Genomic DNA, 14,258 nt, shown 5'->3' on the forward strand with positions numbered 1-14,258 from the left:
TGGCAGAAATTATAGATGGCATTGAAACACGGATACACGCAAAACTTGGCTAGAAAATGTATATCCTTTGCATTAAAAATTCAAAAAGATAGTACCCACAAAAAGAGATACATGGTCTTGGGAAAATAGGAAAGCTGGAAGCAATGAAGCTGTAAAAAGTGTAACAGCTAAGGAATAGGCTAAATAAGTAGCTGAGGAAAACTTTGCGAGAGTAAAAGGGAAGTCGTAGAACAAAGTTTAGGACACTAAAACCTACGGTAATATAGAGACAGCAAAAACGGATAAGAAACTTGAACGCTTCCAGTAGCTAAACTCGAACAGCTAAAACTTCATTAAACTGAAATATACTAGAAATATGTTGAAAAGACTGTCCAAGGCTAGTTTTAAATGCTTAATTGAATCCGTGTATGTCATTTGTGGAGCAACCGCTGCTGCCTAGTAAAGAGCGATTGACAAATTATAGCAACATAAATTTTAAATCCATGTTTTGAAAAAAAAAAAAATACGTTTTTTAGTGATTCCAGAGCAAAAAATATTATATAGGTTTATCATAATAGTAAGTTTACAATGAAAAAAAAAATTGAAAAATTTGAAAGAGCTCGAACCATCGAAAATGTCGGCAAACCAAAATTGTGGTATACTATTGGAAGACAGTAGGAAGGCTTGACTAGAGAAAGCAATTGCTTTTATAAATTACACGAAGAGTTAAGCTTTATTTATAAAAACTTTTTTTTAAGATTTTATGCAATTGATTTTAGAAATTACATGAATAGTTAAAATTTATTTGAAAAGACGTTTTTAATAGACGATATTTTTTCTATACTTCTGGCTGAATAGGGACCGAATGTCCAAACTTTTGCACTTTCTAGAAGGGAAATGAAGTGGCCAGATTTTTATAAAAGCTTATTGGTGTTTATAATATTTTTAAAACTTTTTACGAAGAAAACGACAAAATCAGAGGCATTTTCTATTTCCAGATCTCAGGAGGATACAATTAGTAACTCTTTTGCAATTTGATCTTTACAGTTTATCAAAATGCTTGCCTTCTACTGTCTTATCACCTTTTTAATCCTTATTTAATTTAAATTTGCTAGTAGCCCCATCTTCGTTTTGAAACATTGTTGTCTACCAAATTTTGAAACTGTCAAGCACTCATTCTTTTTGGATCGATTTTTTTTTATTCAAGACACTCAAATTGTTCGTATAAGCTGTCCCCACTTTTGTTATAGCAGTATTGTAATTAGTTAATAATAAAGAATCTATTCTGCTATTGTTTCTTTATAAGAGATTTTTAATTTAAGTTTTTTTTTTAGTGTTTAGTTTAAGCCTAACTGGCATAAAAGAGATTTGAAATGTTACTGAAGATCTACCTCTTTGACACCTGAATGTGGGTAGCCTCTGCTTTCTAAAACGAGCCAAAGAAGAAGATGTTGGCGAGAGGGGACGACAAGAATATATGAACCCTAAAAATAATCTGCTGAATAGTGAATATCATATTTCCAAAGTGATAAGTACAAAGCTAAGTTTCAAACAGTTCGTGGTAGCGAATTGTAAGTAAGGAGCGACCCGGCTCAATAGTAACTGAAACTCTAAGAAACGGAACATCAAAAGAATCTGATTTTTATGCTTATTTTAAATATATAAGTTTCATCAAGTTTAGTCCTACCCATTAAAAGTTAGGAGCCGGAAAAAAATTTGTCTTATTTTTGGAAAAGGGGGAAACACCCTCTAAAAGTCATAGAATCATAATGAAAATTACACCATCAAATTCTGTGTATTTGAGAACCCTATTGTTGAGGTTTCAAACTCCTATTTCCACATATGTGGAATTTTGTATTTTTTGTCAGAAGAAAGATCACAGATGTGTGTTTTTTTTTTTCCCAGGGGTGATCGTATCGACCCAGTGGTCCTGGAATTTCGTGAGAGGGCTCAATCGAACAGGAATAAAAATCTCTAGTGCACTTTTTAAGTGACCAAAAATTAGAGAACAACTAGGAGGACTCCCACGCTCATTTTCTCCCAAGGTCACCGGATCAAATTTTGATATATCCGTTTTGTTCAGCATAGTCGAATTATTTAATAACTATGTCTTTGAGGATGACTTAATCCTCCACAGTCCCCGGGGGAAGAGCTGCAAGTTATGAACTTTGCTCAATGTTTGCAGGGGGGATTTTTTTGGTGTGTGTGTGGGGGGGGGGTCGGGGAAATTTGATTACGGGGGAGGATCTTTCCATGGACGATTTTTCCATTGGAGAAGATAATTTATATGAAGGGGGCGCTGGATATCCCAACATTATTTGAAAAAAACGGTCAGAAATTAAATAAAAGAAATTAGTTTTTTCAACTGAAAGTATGGAGTAGCATTAAAACTTAAAACGAACAGAAATTATTACGTATATGATGGGGTTCGCCCCTCGTCAATACCTCGCTGTTTACGCTGAAGTATTTTTAGTAATTTTGAAAGAGTTATAATTCTAGCTAAATAGCCTTTGTGATTCAGGAGTCATTCTTAAACAACTGAAACAAAAAAGAAACTTAGGTTATTATAAGGTTATTATTAGTTAAAAAAAAACTAAAATTATTATGTAAATTTTGTTTTAATTATTCATATGCGGTGAGCCAAATTCAAAACCTTCATTATTTCAAAAACATTCAGAAATTAAATTAATTTTTTTTTAACTTTAAAGCTTAAAACGAACTGAAATTATTCCGTACATGAAAGGGGCTCTCCCTTCTTCAACGCCCCGCTCTTGAAGATAAAGATTCGTGTTGTTTTAAAAAGTAGAACTCTGACAAAGAGTCAAACTTGCCTCGATTAAAGCATTGACTCAAGTGTTGCCTCGATTACAGAGCAATAAATCTTAAATGTATATAAATGTATAAATCTTAAATGGCCCACTTAAGAAGCTTTTTTGCCTGTCATTCCACACAAATTAACGGTCAATTCTAAATTCTTAGTTCAACCTGCCTAAGAACATAGGTAAGCGTGCCTTGTTTACCTCTCATTCCAGGCAATCTAATGGTCCTATGTCAATTATAAATTCTTGGTCAACCTGCCTGAGACTCTAGGCAGGCGTGACTTGCTAAAAAGATAACAAACAAGTATCTGTCCAATAAGAGAGGCACACTTGCTCCCGCCGGTTTACCCGTGCCATATAACTAAACACTTGGAAAACTATAGGTTCTGTGACTATCTAAGCTTTATGACTATCTACCTTAGTTCTACTGCCCTAGGAATGACGCATGGACGGATAATAGATAGACATATCTATTAACTAATGAACTAGCAATTTATTTATACAATCCTAATAAGGGGGTTTAATGCCAAAATTGCCTCTCACTCAATTGGACTATCTGTCTTGGCTTTTTCTACAATTAGCCATGACTTGATGCCCACAACTATTCGGTTTTAAGTCAAAATGTATATTTATTTTTCTGAGCCACTTTATATTGGAGGGTTGGTCGTAAAGACTTCCAATGGGGCTAACGGGCATATAAATTAAAAGGTCTACTGCCCTTTTCAAGAGTTAAAATGTTCGATGGGCATCCTGCCTCCTTTACTTGCCTTTTTTTGTAGCCACCGTGGAACTTTCAGAGGTAAGTTGAAGAAGACGTTAAAATATATCAAAACACAGTATAAGTATTCATGTTATTAAAAGGATGTATCTGTAAGTCTTCAGTGTGGGTATAAAATGAAATTTTGAGGGAATACTGTTAAAAGTGATTAGAGAGTATCTATCTCCCTTTCCGTATCCGCTTTTTTCTTGTCTCCCTCTCCAACCTCCAAAAATATTCCATCAAAGTTTTGAGAAATTCATTCTTTTCAAAGTAGTTGGAAGGACCAATAAAATATGCTCAGCGATAAAGTTGCCCCCACATCTCTCGGGGAAGGGCAGTAAATAATATATATTGGTAATTATTTAAAAATTTATATTACTATGGTAGTGGTCTCGGACACAACCTAATTTAGAACGAACTCTAGTCCATACGGGAATGATAAGAGCCAGCAAATCGAATCAGTCAGTGTCTCAGAAATGTTAATTTCCCCAATTAACACCCCAAAATATAACTGAAAATCCAGATAGAAAAATAAATACGACAGACACATTAAGATATTGCACCAATGAGCAATTGTGGTCGCTCACATTCGTACAGGAATGCTCCACTTTTGGCTGTATCTGTTTCTTAAAAAAAAACATCAAATTTTCAGTTTACATGGTAAATGCTTTTGTGTTGGAAAATATTACCAAACAATTTTTGCAGTATCCCGTTTATTATAATTCTTTCTCAACTCAGTGCCTTATGTCAAAATGTAACTCTAACTGCTGAGTGTAATGTAACAATCATTGTCATAAGTAGATAGAGCTGTAGTGTGAAGACAGGGGTGAACCTAGAGTAGCTTTTATCACGTTGAAACTTATATAAGAAGATATATTTACTTTAGTTAGAATTAATAAATACAAAAATAAGAGACGTATAACTTTTCATTGCTGATTAGGGACGAGCTACTCTTTCCATGGTCTTAGATCCATTTTAGGTATGCCATTACTGGAGCAAGTGAGTCTCGGGTTGAATTTTCCAGGTACCCGAAATACCATCGGCTGTAGAATCTTTATGTCATCTGAGTTATCACAAATAAGGCGAGCAAGAGTGTATTTCCTGATTTCTTCTAGTTGACCTGAAAATAGAATTATCATTTTTGTTTAACTCAGTTATAATTCTAAGGGTGCTGGACATAAAATATAAAAATATAATCCATCAGACTACCAAAAGTCAGTGCAAGAAAAATCAGCAAATAATTCCAGCGTGCAACAGACAAAGATGGAAAAAATACAAATAGAAAAATGCGTAATCAGATCCTCAATTAATATGCTTTTCCTACAAAATTACAAGCAAATACCAAACAGAAACTATCAAAACCAATATGTTTGTGGGGAGCCTATGCTTGTAACTGGCTTGGACCTTCACAGCTATAATACAAGGAACATAGACGTGTTTCAGTGGCAACTAGTTGAAACGAACTGGTCCGTATTTTCTGCCCAGCACGTCTTACCGAATTCTTTGAGTCATTCACTATTTGTGGTTTGGTGTGAGCACAACTGAAATATTTTCCAGAAAGATTTGAGGAATTCTTATAATTTGAATTATCCGTTTCTTTCTTTTTGTTTTAGTGCCATAAGTGAATTATTACGTGAGGTATGTCGTTAGTCCATTAGTATGGATTATTATTAGGTCTTTGTTTATTTACATAAATACATGTGTTTACATAGATGCATGTGTTTAGGTCTGAATTGACCCAACAAACTAAAAAGGTTCCCTGGCTTTAAAATTTTTAAAATTTGTTCTTTAACAAAGCGATGTCCCTCGATAAAACAGTGTTGTCATTTTTTTTTTTTTTTAATTTAATATTAGATGTTCTACTCAAGAAATATCGAAACGAACACCCAAAAAGAAACACCGAACAATTTGTAATTAGTTTCCTACATTTTCTAAACGAAATAACCCTCAATTATTTTTTACTTACGCAAAAACACTCGCAAACGCTAAAGAAAAACTCGGAACACTTTTGTCATTAGATTTCAATGGTTTCTTTGCATACTTATAGCCTTGATTATTATGCTACCCCTTCAAAATTACACACAAGCACCAAGAAGAATTGACAGAACACAGTTGTTATTGGTTTCCTATGTTTCCTACACATGACAATAGCCTCAGTTAATATACTGCCTCTATAAATTTATACTCAAACCTAAAAGAGAAAAGACCAAAAACGAATATATAGTAAATAAACACAGTCTTCTATATTTATGGGCAAAAAGCGTTTCAGTTGGTAAAAGTCTATACAAAGTGTGTTTCACTCACTTAGTAAAAGCGTGTTTCAAAAGTTGTTTTTCAATTTCATTGGTTTACCTATGATTTTTTTATATCTTATTAGGATTATTCCTTGGCCCTCTGCTTGAAAAGAAAGGCACTAACACTACGTTTAAAAATCTGATTGGCCATGTGTGTGTAATGTCTTTTTCTTTCTGTGCATAAACATTGAATGGCTTAGCCCTTAACTGGGAGGGTGAGGTCTATTAGACCCCAGCATACAGTGTTTTTTCAATCTCTTACCACGAGGTATATTTAGGAGGCTGATATCACGTATATTCTTCGCACCAGTTGAGCTCTAAACAAAGGTGGAAAAACATCTCGAAATCACTTACAGGCGCTTAGATAAAACAAGGGCTCTTGGGTCCTTAGGGCTCTTGGGTCCTTAGGGCTCTTGGGTCTTACATAAAACAAGGGCTCTTGGGTCCATCCAACCCCACTCTGAAGTTTGTGCAAAATTTTTGTGACTTAGCAGATAAATTAAGTTTAATTTTTATTAGCTTTTTAGAGAACGATTACTTTCGTTTTAAGTTATTTAAAATAATCCCAGGACTAAAAGCAAGTGCAAAACAATAAACCTTCTTTTTTTTAATCAAACAGTTCGTCGTAACGGAAGTCAGTAGTAACCGGGGTCAATAGTAACCGAAACTATAAAAAATTGAATTTTGATACCAATAATTACATAAAAAGAATTACATTTTAATGTTGATTTTAAATATATAAGTTTCATCAAGTTTAGTCTTACCCATCAAAAGTTACGAGCCTGAGAAAATTTGCCTTATTTTAGAAAATATGAAGAAACAACCCCTAAAAGTTGTAGAATCTTAACGAATCACACTGGCAGATTCAGCGTCTAAGACAACCCTATTGTAGAATTTTCAAGCTCCTATCTACAAAAATGTGGAATTTGTATTTTTTGCCAGAAGGCAGATCACGGATGCGTATTTATTTGTTTTTTTTTTGTTTTTTTTTAACCCAGGGGTAATCGTATCGACACAGTGGTGGGTCGACGGAAATGAAAAGTTCTAGTGCCCTTTTTAAGGGACCAAAAAATTGGAGGGCACTTAGGCCCCCTCCCACGCTCATTTTTACCAAAGTCACCGGATCAAAATTCTGAGATAACCATTTTATTCAGCGTAGTCGAAAAACCTTATGACTATGTCTTTGAGGATGACTTACTCCCCCACAGTCCCCGTGGGAGGGGCTGCAAGTTGCAAACTTTGACCAGTGCTTATTTTCATAGGGATTTTTTGGTTTGGGGGAGAGGGGGTTGAGAAGGAGGATACGTTGGGGGAGCTTTCCCTGGAGGAATTTATCACGGGGGAAGAAAATTTCGATGAAGGGAACGCAGGATATTCTAGCATTATTTAAAAAAAGCAATGAAAACATAAATATGAAAAAGTTTTTTCAGCTGAAAGTAAGGAGCAGAATTAAAACTGAAAACGAACAGAAATTATTATAAATTTGATGGGCTCACCTCCTCCTAATATCTCGCTCTTTACGCTAAGGCATTTTTAGTAATTTCAACTATTTATTCTACGGCTTTTGTGATTTAGGGGTCATTCTTAAGAAATTGGAACAAAATTTAAGCTTTAGTGTAAAGAGCGAGGTACTGACGAGGGGGTGAACCCCCTCATATACGTAATAAAAACATAAGAATACAGAAGTTCGTTAAGTAATCTAATTTATAAGTTACGCATATCTTTTAATAATAAAACATTCGTAAAAAATTAAAAGTTCTAGTTGCTTTTCTAAGTAACTAAAAAATCGGAGGGCAACTAGGCCTCCTCCCCAGCTCCTTTTTTCTCAAAATTATTCGATCATAGCTATGAGAAAGCCATTTAGCCAAAAAAAATAAATATGCAAATTTCGTTTTAATTATTCATCTGCGGATAGCCAAAATCAAAACATGCATTGATTAAAAAACGTTCAGAAATTAAATTTAAAAAACAAGGTTTTTTAACGGAAAGTAAGGAGCGACATTAAAACTTAAAACGAACAGAAATTACTTCGTATGTGAAAGGTGCTGCTTCCTCATCAACGCCCCGCTCTTTACGCTAAAGTTTTTATTGTTTTAAAAAGTAGAGTTAAGAGAAAGAGTCAAACTTTGGCGTAAAGAGCAGGGCGTTGATGAGGAAGCAGCCACTTTCACATACGAAGTAATTTCTGCTCGTTTTAAGTTTTAATGTCGCTCCTTACTTTCCGTTAAAAAAACTTGTTTTTTCATTTAATTAAAATCCAAACTTGATGTTACTTTAGCTGATGTAACGCCCTTTCTTGGTCCGTGTCACTATTCTAATTTCACCTTAAAATCTTTTCTATTGGTTTCGTGCCAAAATTCTGTAATTTCCCAATTTGGGTAAAATAGGGAAACCAAGAGATTTTTAAATTAGTATAAGAAAAGAAATGACGACAGGTTTATTGATGAAGGATAGAAAGTATAATTAATGGAAACATCATTAATATATTCCTAAGCCTTGAACACAATATCATAACAAAAGGAAAACAAAAGCAGAAAAATAAACAAAGGACCAAAATCATAATGAGTTCCCCGGTAAAAGTTTACCCGAATTGTGTTTATCTTAAAGTAATAGAACTACTCTTGGTAATTTACTAAAAACCATTGGAAAAATAAACTCCTAGGTTTCCAACACACATTAGAACACAACAAAGAGTTATTTGATTTAATAGTCTCTACTCTGATCTTAATTATTTTTATTTGTAACGCTTGGATCCCTCCCTAAGAATTTGGGAGTCATAGTGAGTCAGAAGATGTAATTTTTTTTATACAATCGACGTCACAGAGATGCAAGCCCTTTTACATTTTTTTGCATCTCTTTGGAGTGTTAAAATCAGGCAGTGAGGATTATAAAGGTCTCTTTCCAGCTGATGCAACTGCGTGGGATATTTTTCGTTCTATGATGAGCCTGAAGCGATTCCTGTATTTGGTAAACTGTTTTTGGTTCAATAATAAGCACACACGCCACGAAAGAGGTGGACCTTTATCTCACGCCAAGGAGGTTTTTGACCTCTTCGTCGCAAACTGCAAAGCAAATTAATCACCAGAAGAGAACTCGAAAATTGATGAAACGCTAATTGCATTTAAAGGACCGTACAAATTTTGCATTTTTAGGACGGTGCAAAAAATGCATTTTTAGGACGGTGCAAGAAATGCACGATCCCTCAAGACCGAACAAAATATGGGATAAAAATTCAATGCCCAGTGGTCTTGAAGACATTCTATCTGTCTAAAGCTTTTGTCTATGATGGAAAGGAAACAACTATATCTGAAATCCGGAATGCTTAAATTCCAACATGAACTGTCATGACCACTGTCGATCACTTGAAGAGTTCGAACCTCAACATCACAGCAAACAACTGGTTCACGCCTGTAGAGCTTATAGAAATGCTCAGACCCTTGGGAGTCGCCTACGTAGGCATAGTGAGAAAGCAAAATAGAGAAATCCCACCCATTTCCTCACTAGTCGTATAAGGGAACCCAGCTGATCCATTTTCGGGCTTAGAGACAATCTGGCCCTGGTGTCGTTTGATCCAAAGAAAAATAAAGTAGCAATTCTTGCTTCATCGATGCACTTTTAATCAGATATTGATCACGACAGCAGTAAACCAGAGATGATCATGACGTACAGCCCAACAAAAGTGGAGTAGACTTTCTAGACCAAAGGTGTACTAATTATACGACTAGCTGCTGCATGATAAGATGGTCCGTGGCTGTATGGTATGCAATCATGGACATAGCTGGAGTCAATGCAAAAGTCATTCTGAGTTACTCAAGACCTCAAGAGAATGAATGGACCCAAAGAAAAATGCCGATAGAGCTAGGATGATGCCTCATCAACCCACAACAGAGGATCACAGAAACCCTTCAAACGATCCCACGAGAACTGCGTTTTGATTGACAACAATAGAATATTTTCAGCTCATAAGCGTCCCCCATGTGTCCTCTTCAGGTTCGAATGACTGAAAAGGTCGTTGCATTCAACCTCGAAAAAATAACAAAAAATCAAAGTATACCGGCAGTGAATACTAAAGAAGTGTGTGTATGGAACATACCGAGTTCCTATACCTCAAATGCGAATAGTGGGATGATTTCTCTTTTTGTCCAAATCCTTCAATAGCTCAATAGCCTATACTTTAACAAAAATGCCATAAGAGAGGGATAGGCAGTTTCTATAAAAACAAATTATGTTCGTATATAGAGCAAAATATTTTAAAATTTGGTAAGTCCATTCGTTTGCCCATTTATGTACCTTGCCCACACGGTCCCAGGAACAAGCATAATCTCTTTCCTCTTCGATTAAAATTAGTTTCAAAAACCTTTTTAACTGTTAAAGTCATCGTCTCTTTTTTTCTTCCTTTTTTATGTTCTAATCCTAATTTTGTCCTGCCTGTTTTCTCTACTTTCTGGGTTTCTGTTTGTCGCTATTATTATTGGTACTACCAGTTTTTTTTTAAGTTTTTATCTCACTTTTTTAAAGTTTATTCTGTTTTATCTTTATTTCAGGTGCATTTTGTGATTTACCGTATGGTTAATCATTCTTTTAGTGTTGTATTATTGTATTTTTTGGTTTACAACAAGCCGAGCTTCTTGGGCCGAACAACCGTTTTTAATACTGTTGTAGTATTAATAAAATGACTGATTAATTGAGCAATGCTGATAATGATGTTTGGGTTTTTGTTTTAACTGTTCAAGAGCTTTTTGCCCTCGTGGTCTACTGATCTTTGGAAATACAAAATAAAATCAATAAGATTTTCAACCACCTCACTTCCCATTAAATCTGAATTTTCCATCGAAACCCTGGAACCATATATGCCCAACTCTGCACTGGAGGTTACCTATTAGAAGTCTACTCGTATTTTAAGCAGGCTGAGAATTTTTCAGTTGCGTTGCACATCAGTTGCACAATTCATGCACATCAGTTGCGTTGCACAATTAATGTCAAAGACCTCTTATTATAAGATTCGCCAACATTGAAAATAGGGCAAGTTTATGGTATTTTGGAAGATTATAGATGCGACATATAAATACGATACATAAGATACGATATACGTACATAAGATATGCGTACATAAGATACGACATATAAAATAGGGCAAATTTGTGGTTGGTCAAATATCTCAAATCTCTTTTATGTTTGAAATTTTAGGCTTAGAACAAAAAAAACTAAGCATAAGTGTTTAAATAAAAAACAATGTTCAAAGATTAAATCAACAAGGCATTTCTTGCTTTTCTTCTAGAGTCGAACACAATACACGGTTGAAAAAAAAAGCTTTTATACTAGGCACATACTAAAGTCACACGGTTCAGGATTCAAATAAATTAGAGAATCCCTAAGGTGGCTGAAGTAAAATCAAGGATTTTCAAAATAATATTCTGTCTATTAAATTTTCGGATTTATTTTAAATATGAAACAAAAAATGAACAAAACCTTTTAAACTGAAGATTTATGATATCAGTACAACTGTTTTTCTTGGAATAGCATCCTAAAGACACGGGTGTCGTATTCGATACCGTATTCATTTATTTAAATCATTATAGTACCACTCAAAAATACACGCTACATTTCGCTGCTTTTACAATCGCAAAGGAAACACAACAAGTTTTTAGTTTAAACAAAATCATCTTACCTGGAGTGAAAGATCCGTGCTGACCTCCATGTTCGTAGAAAAATCGGTCTCCCTCTTTCAGCCTAGCAAACTGATCTGCAATCAAACATGTGAAAGTAGGACCCACCATTCCTCCAGGAACTTGTCTTTCGGATAGACCACCAACATACAGGTCTATATCTTCAACACTTGAATACATTGATTTCAATCTCGCTACGACCTAAATATAAATATGTATATGTTATTATCAACGTAGGATTAAAACATTCAATAATTTGTTTTTTCAGTGACACACTATAGCACTGCTCATGACCGGCATTTATCCTCCCGGAAAACAAACCTCAAAAACACTCCTCCGGAAAATACAACTCCGCAGATAATACCCAACCTCCCCCCTCCCGATAAATACTACCCTCACACGACTGGTTGGTCTCCAGTCCCTTTGGACTTTACAAAAAGGACTAGAACTCTCAATTTCTGATCTAATGAGCACACTCCAAAGTTTTTTGTGACCTTGAGGTGGAGGTGTGGATTAGGAAGGGGCAGTCCCCCTTCTGTGCATAGTAAATTCTGTTCATTTTGGGGTTTAATGTTACTCTTTACTTTCATAATAACAGCGTAGGCCAGAAATATTCCCAGGAATCACAAGGGTGTAGAAATCAATTTTACATTTTTATGTGTTCTTTAAAGTTTAAAAAGTTAGAGAACTTTTTGCTGGAAAATATCCTTTTGCTGGCTTTTTGCAGGAAAACTATTCTAACAGGGGAGGGGATTACCGGCGTGATTTTAAAAACAATAAGAAATTAAAGTCTTTTTCAAAATAAAATGCATGAGAGTTTGTTGGTTCCCAAAGCCAACTCGACTTTCAAAGGAACGATAAACCTTCTTAAACTTTTGGTAATGTTTTAAGCTGTTTTAAGCTTCTTAATGTTTTAAGCTGAATTTTTATGATTTTTGCCTATGTTTTTTCCTTTTTTTTTAATTTGCCACCCTCTACTGCCAAAAATTGCAGAAGTTCATATGGAACTCTTTTCAACAAAAATGGAGGGGGGAGGGGATTATGTTTACACTGGGAGTATTTCCCGATAGAGGTATTTTTCACGGGTATTTTCTATTTAGGAATTGTAGTTCCCATATAACTATATACCCTATATACGAGGCTGACAAAAGACTAGCAATCAAAAAGTAATTTTAAAGAGATCCTGCAGGATCAAGGTTGTTAAAGCAGCTTTAAAAATTTTAAACTAGGTTAAATTAAAGGATACTGTTGATAAAGACTGATGTTTCTAGTGAAAGTCCTAGAACTTCACTGCTTACGCATGTATACAGTATTTTACACCGTTGGTTCTTGATGTTACCTCTAAAGCACGCGTTTTTGTAATCCCAACATTTCTAACTTGCACTAAAAGGACCGGACAAAGGATTTGATCATTAATCTTTGATATATTCATTGACTAAGTCGAAATATTTTTTTTTTTCTTAAATTACATTAAAAGCTTCCTTAAAAAAGAAATGTTTACGATTTTGTATTAATCTATTTACTTTTCGATCTAACAGACTCAAACCAAACCTTGGTGACTCAATTCTGATCATTAAAAAAGTTACGCTTCAGAAATGGAATGTTGATTTTTTTTTTTCTTTGATTTTGTTCTATTTGTGTCCTCTGGTGGCTGACAAAACGTATTTGACAGTAGGTAGTCTTCCATTTGAGCTTAGATCAAACCTTTTGAGTCTATTTGAATATACTTTGGGTCTAGGTGTCACCCCCTAAAAAAATACCCTCCTCCCTCCCACTGAAAAACTCCTCCAAAAAATTCCCCCCGTGGAGAACACTCCTCCAAAAAACTATCCCTCCCCCGTGGCATTTCGGTCTCTAATCACTTTTGAATTATAAAAAAATGAATGAAATTCTTCACTTCTGATCGAATGAACGTCCTCTGAATTTCTACGACCAGGAGGTGGAGGGGTGACGATCCCCTTTCCATACGGAATGATTTCTGCTAATTTTGGGGTTTGATGTTACTCTTTATTTTCATAATAGTAGCGTAGACCAGAAATATTACCAGAAATAAAGATGGATAAAATATAAATTTCACATTTTTATGTGTTTTAAAGTTTTTTGTATTCCCACCCCCCTAAAAAAATTCCCCAAACTAAAGTCCTGGATGGGGCCCTGGGGATTATATATCAGTTTCTAAATCCACCCTCCCCTCCTCTCTTCTTTAGAACTAATTATATATTTCTATATAATTATATATATTATATATAACATTTGCATATAAGGTTTTAAAATTCTGCAACGGGGTTTCCTGATTGTTCTGTGCTCAGGGAGGGAGAGAGATGCCTCATACGGCGCATTTTAATTTCAAAACATCCTTGATCTCATTGAGTCTTGATGCAGATAAAGATTGTTACAGAGTTAGTTCTAAGGAAGAGGCAAGGGGAGTGTGTAGGCATAAATTGATGTATAATCTCCAGGGCCATATCCAAAAATTTGGTTTAAGGAGGAGGAATTTTTTTTTGGAGGGAAAGGGGTACAAAAAAACTTTGACAAACATATCAAAAATGTGAAATTGATATTGAATTGTTCTTCATTTCTCCCTTTCTCATACCCAGCTCCACTTAATGGTCGCAGAAACTTCGGAAGGTGCTCATTACGTCAGGAGCTGAGATTTCTAGTCCTTTTTCTATAAGATGAAAGTTATTGGAGTTTTCCAAGGGGGTTATTTCCAGGGAGTCTTCTAGAGGGTAGTTTCTGA

At 35.0% G+C, this 14,258-nt stretch overlaps 2 protein-coding genes across 6 annotated transcripts in view; one reads left to right on the plus strand and one right to left on the minus strand.

Moving 5' to 3' along the window:
• The window catches only part of LOC136040891 (uncharacterized), a 319,761-nt gene that overhangs the window by 235,591 nt on the left and 69,912 nt on the right, over positions 1 to 14,258 (plus strand). The window lies entirely within an intron of this gene.
• Positions 4,418 to 14,258, minus strand: part of LOC136040564 (chorion peroxidase-like) — a 57,904-nt gene continuing 48,063 nt past the window's right edge. For all 4 annotated transcript variants that reach the window (XM_065724789.1, XM_065724791.1, XM_065724790.1 and 1 more), the window contains exons 10-11: positions 11,521 to 11,719; positions 4,418 to 4,678 (exon numbers count right to left, since the gene is read on the minus strand). In XM_065724789.1, the coding sequence (XP_065580861.1) occupies positions 4,506 to 4,678; positions 11,521 to 11,719 (372 nt within the window). In that variant the 3' untranslated portion in view covers positions 4,418 to 4,505. The remainder of the gene's footprint in view (positions 4,679 to 11,520; positions 11,720 to 14,258) is intronic.

Source organism: Artemia franciscana, chromosome 21 (genome assembly GCF_032884065.1).
Source record: "Artemia franciscana chromosome 21, ASM3288406v1, whole genome shotgun sequence".
Classification (NCBI taxonomy): domain Eukaryota; kingdom Metazoa; phylum Arthropoda; class Branchiopoda; order Anostraca; family Artemiidae; genus Artemia; species Artemia franciscana.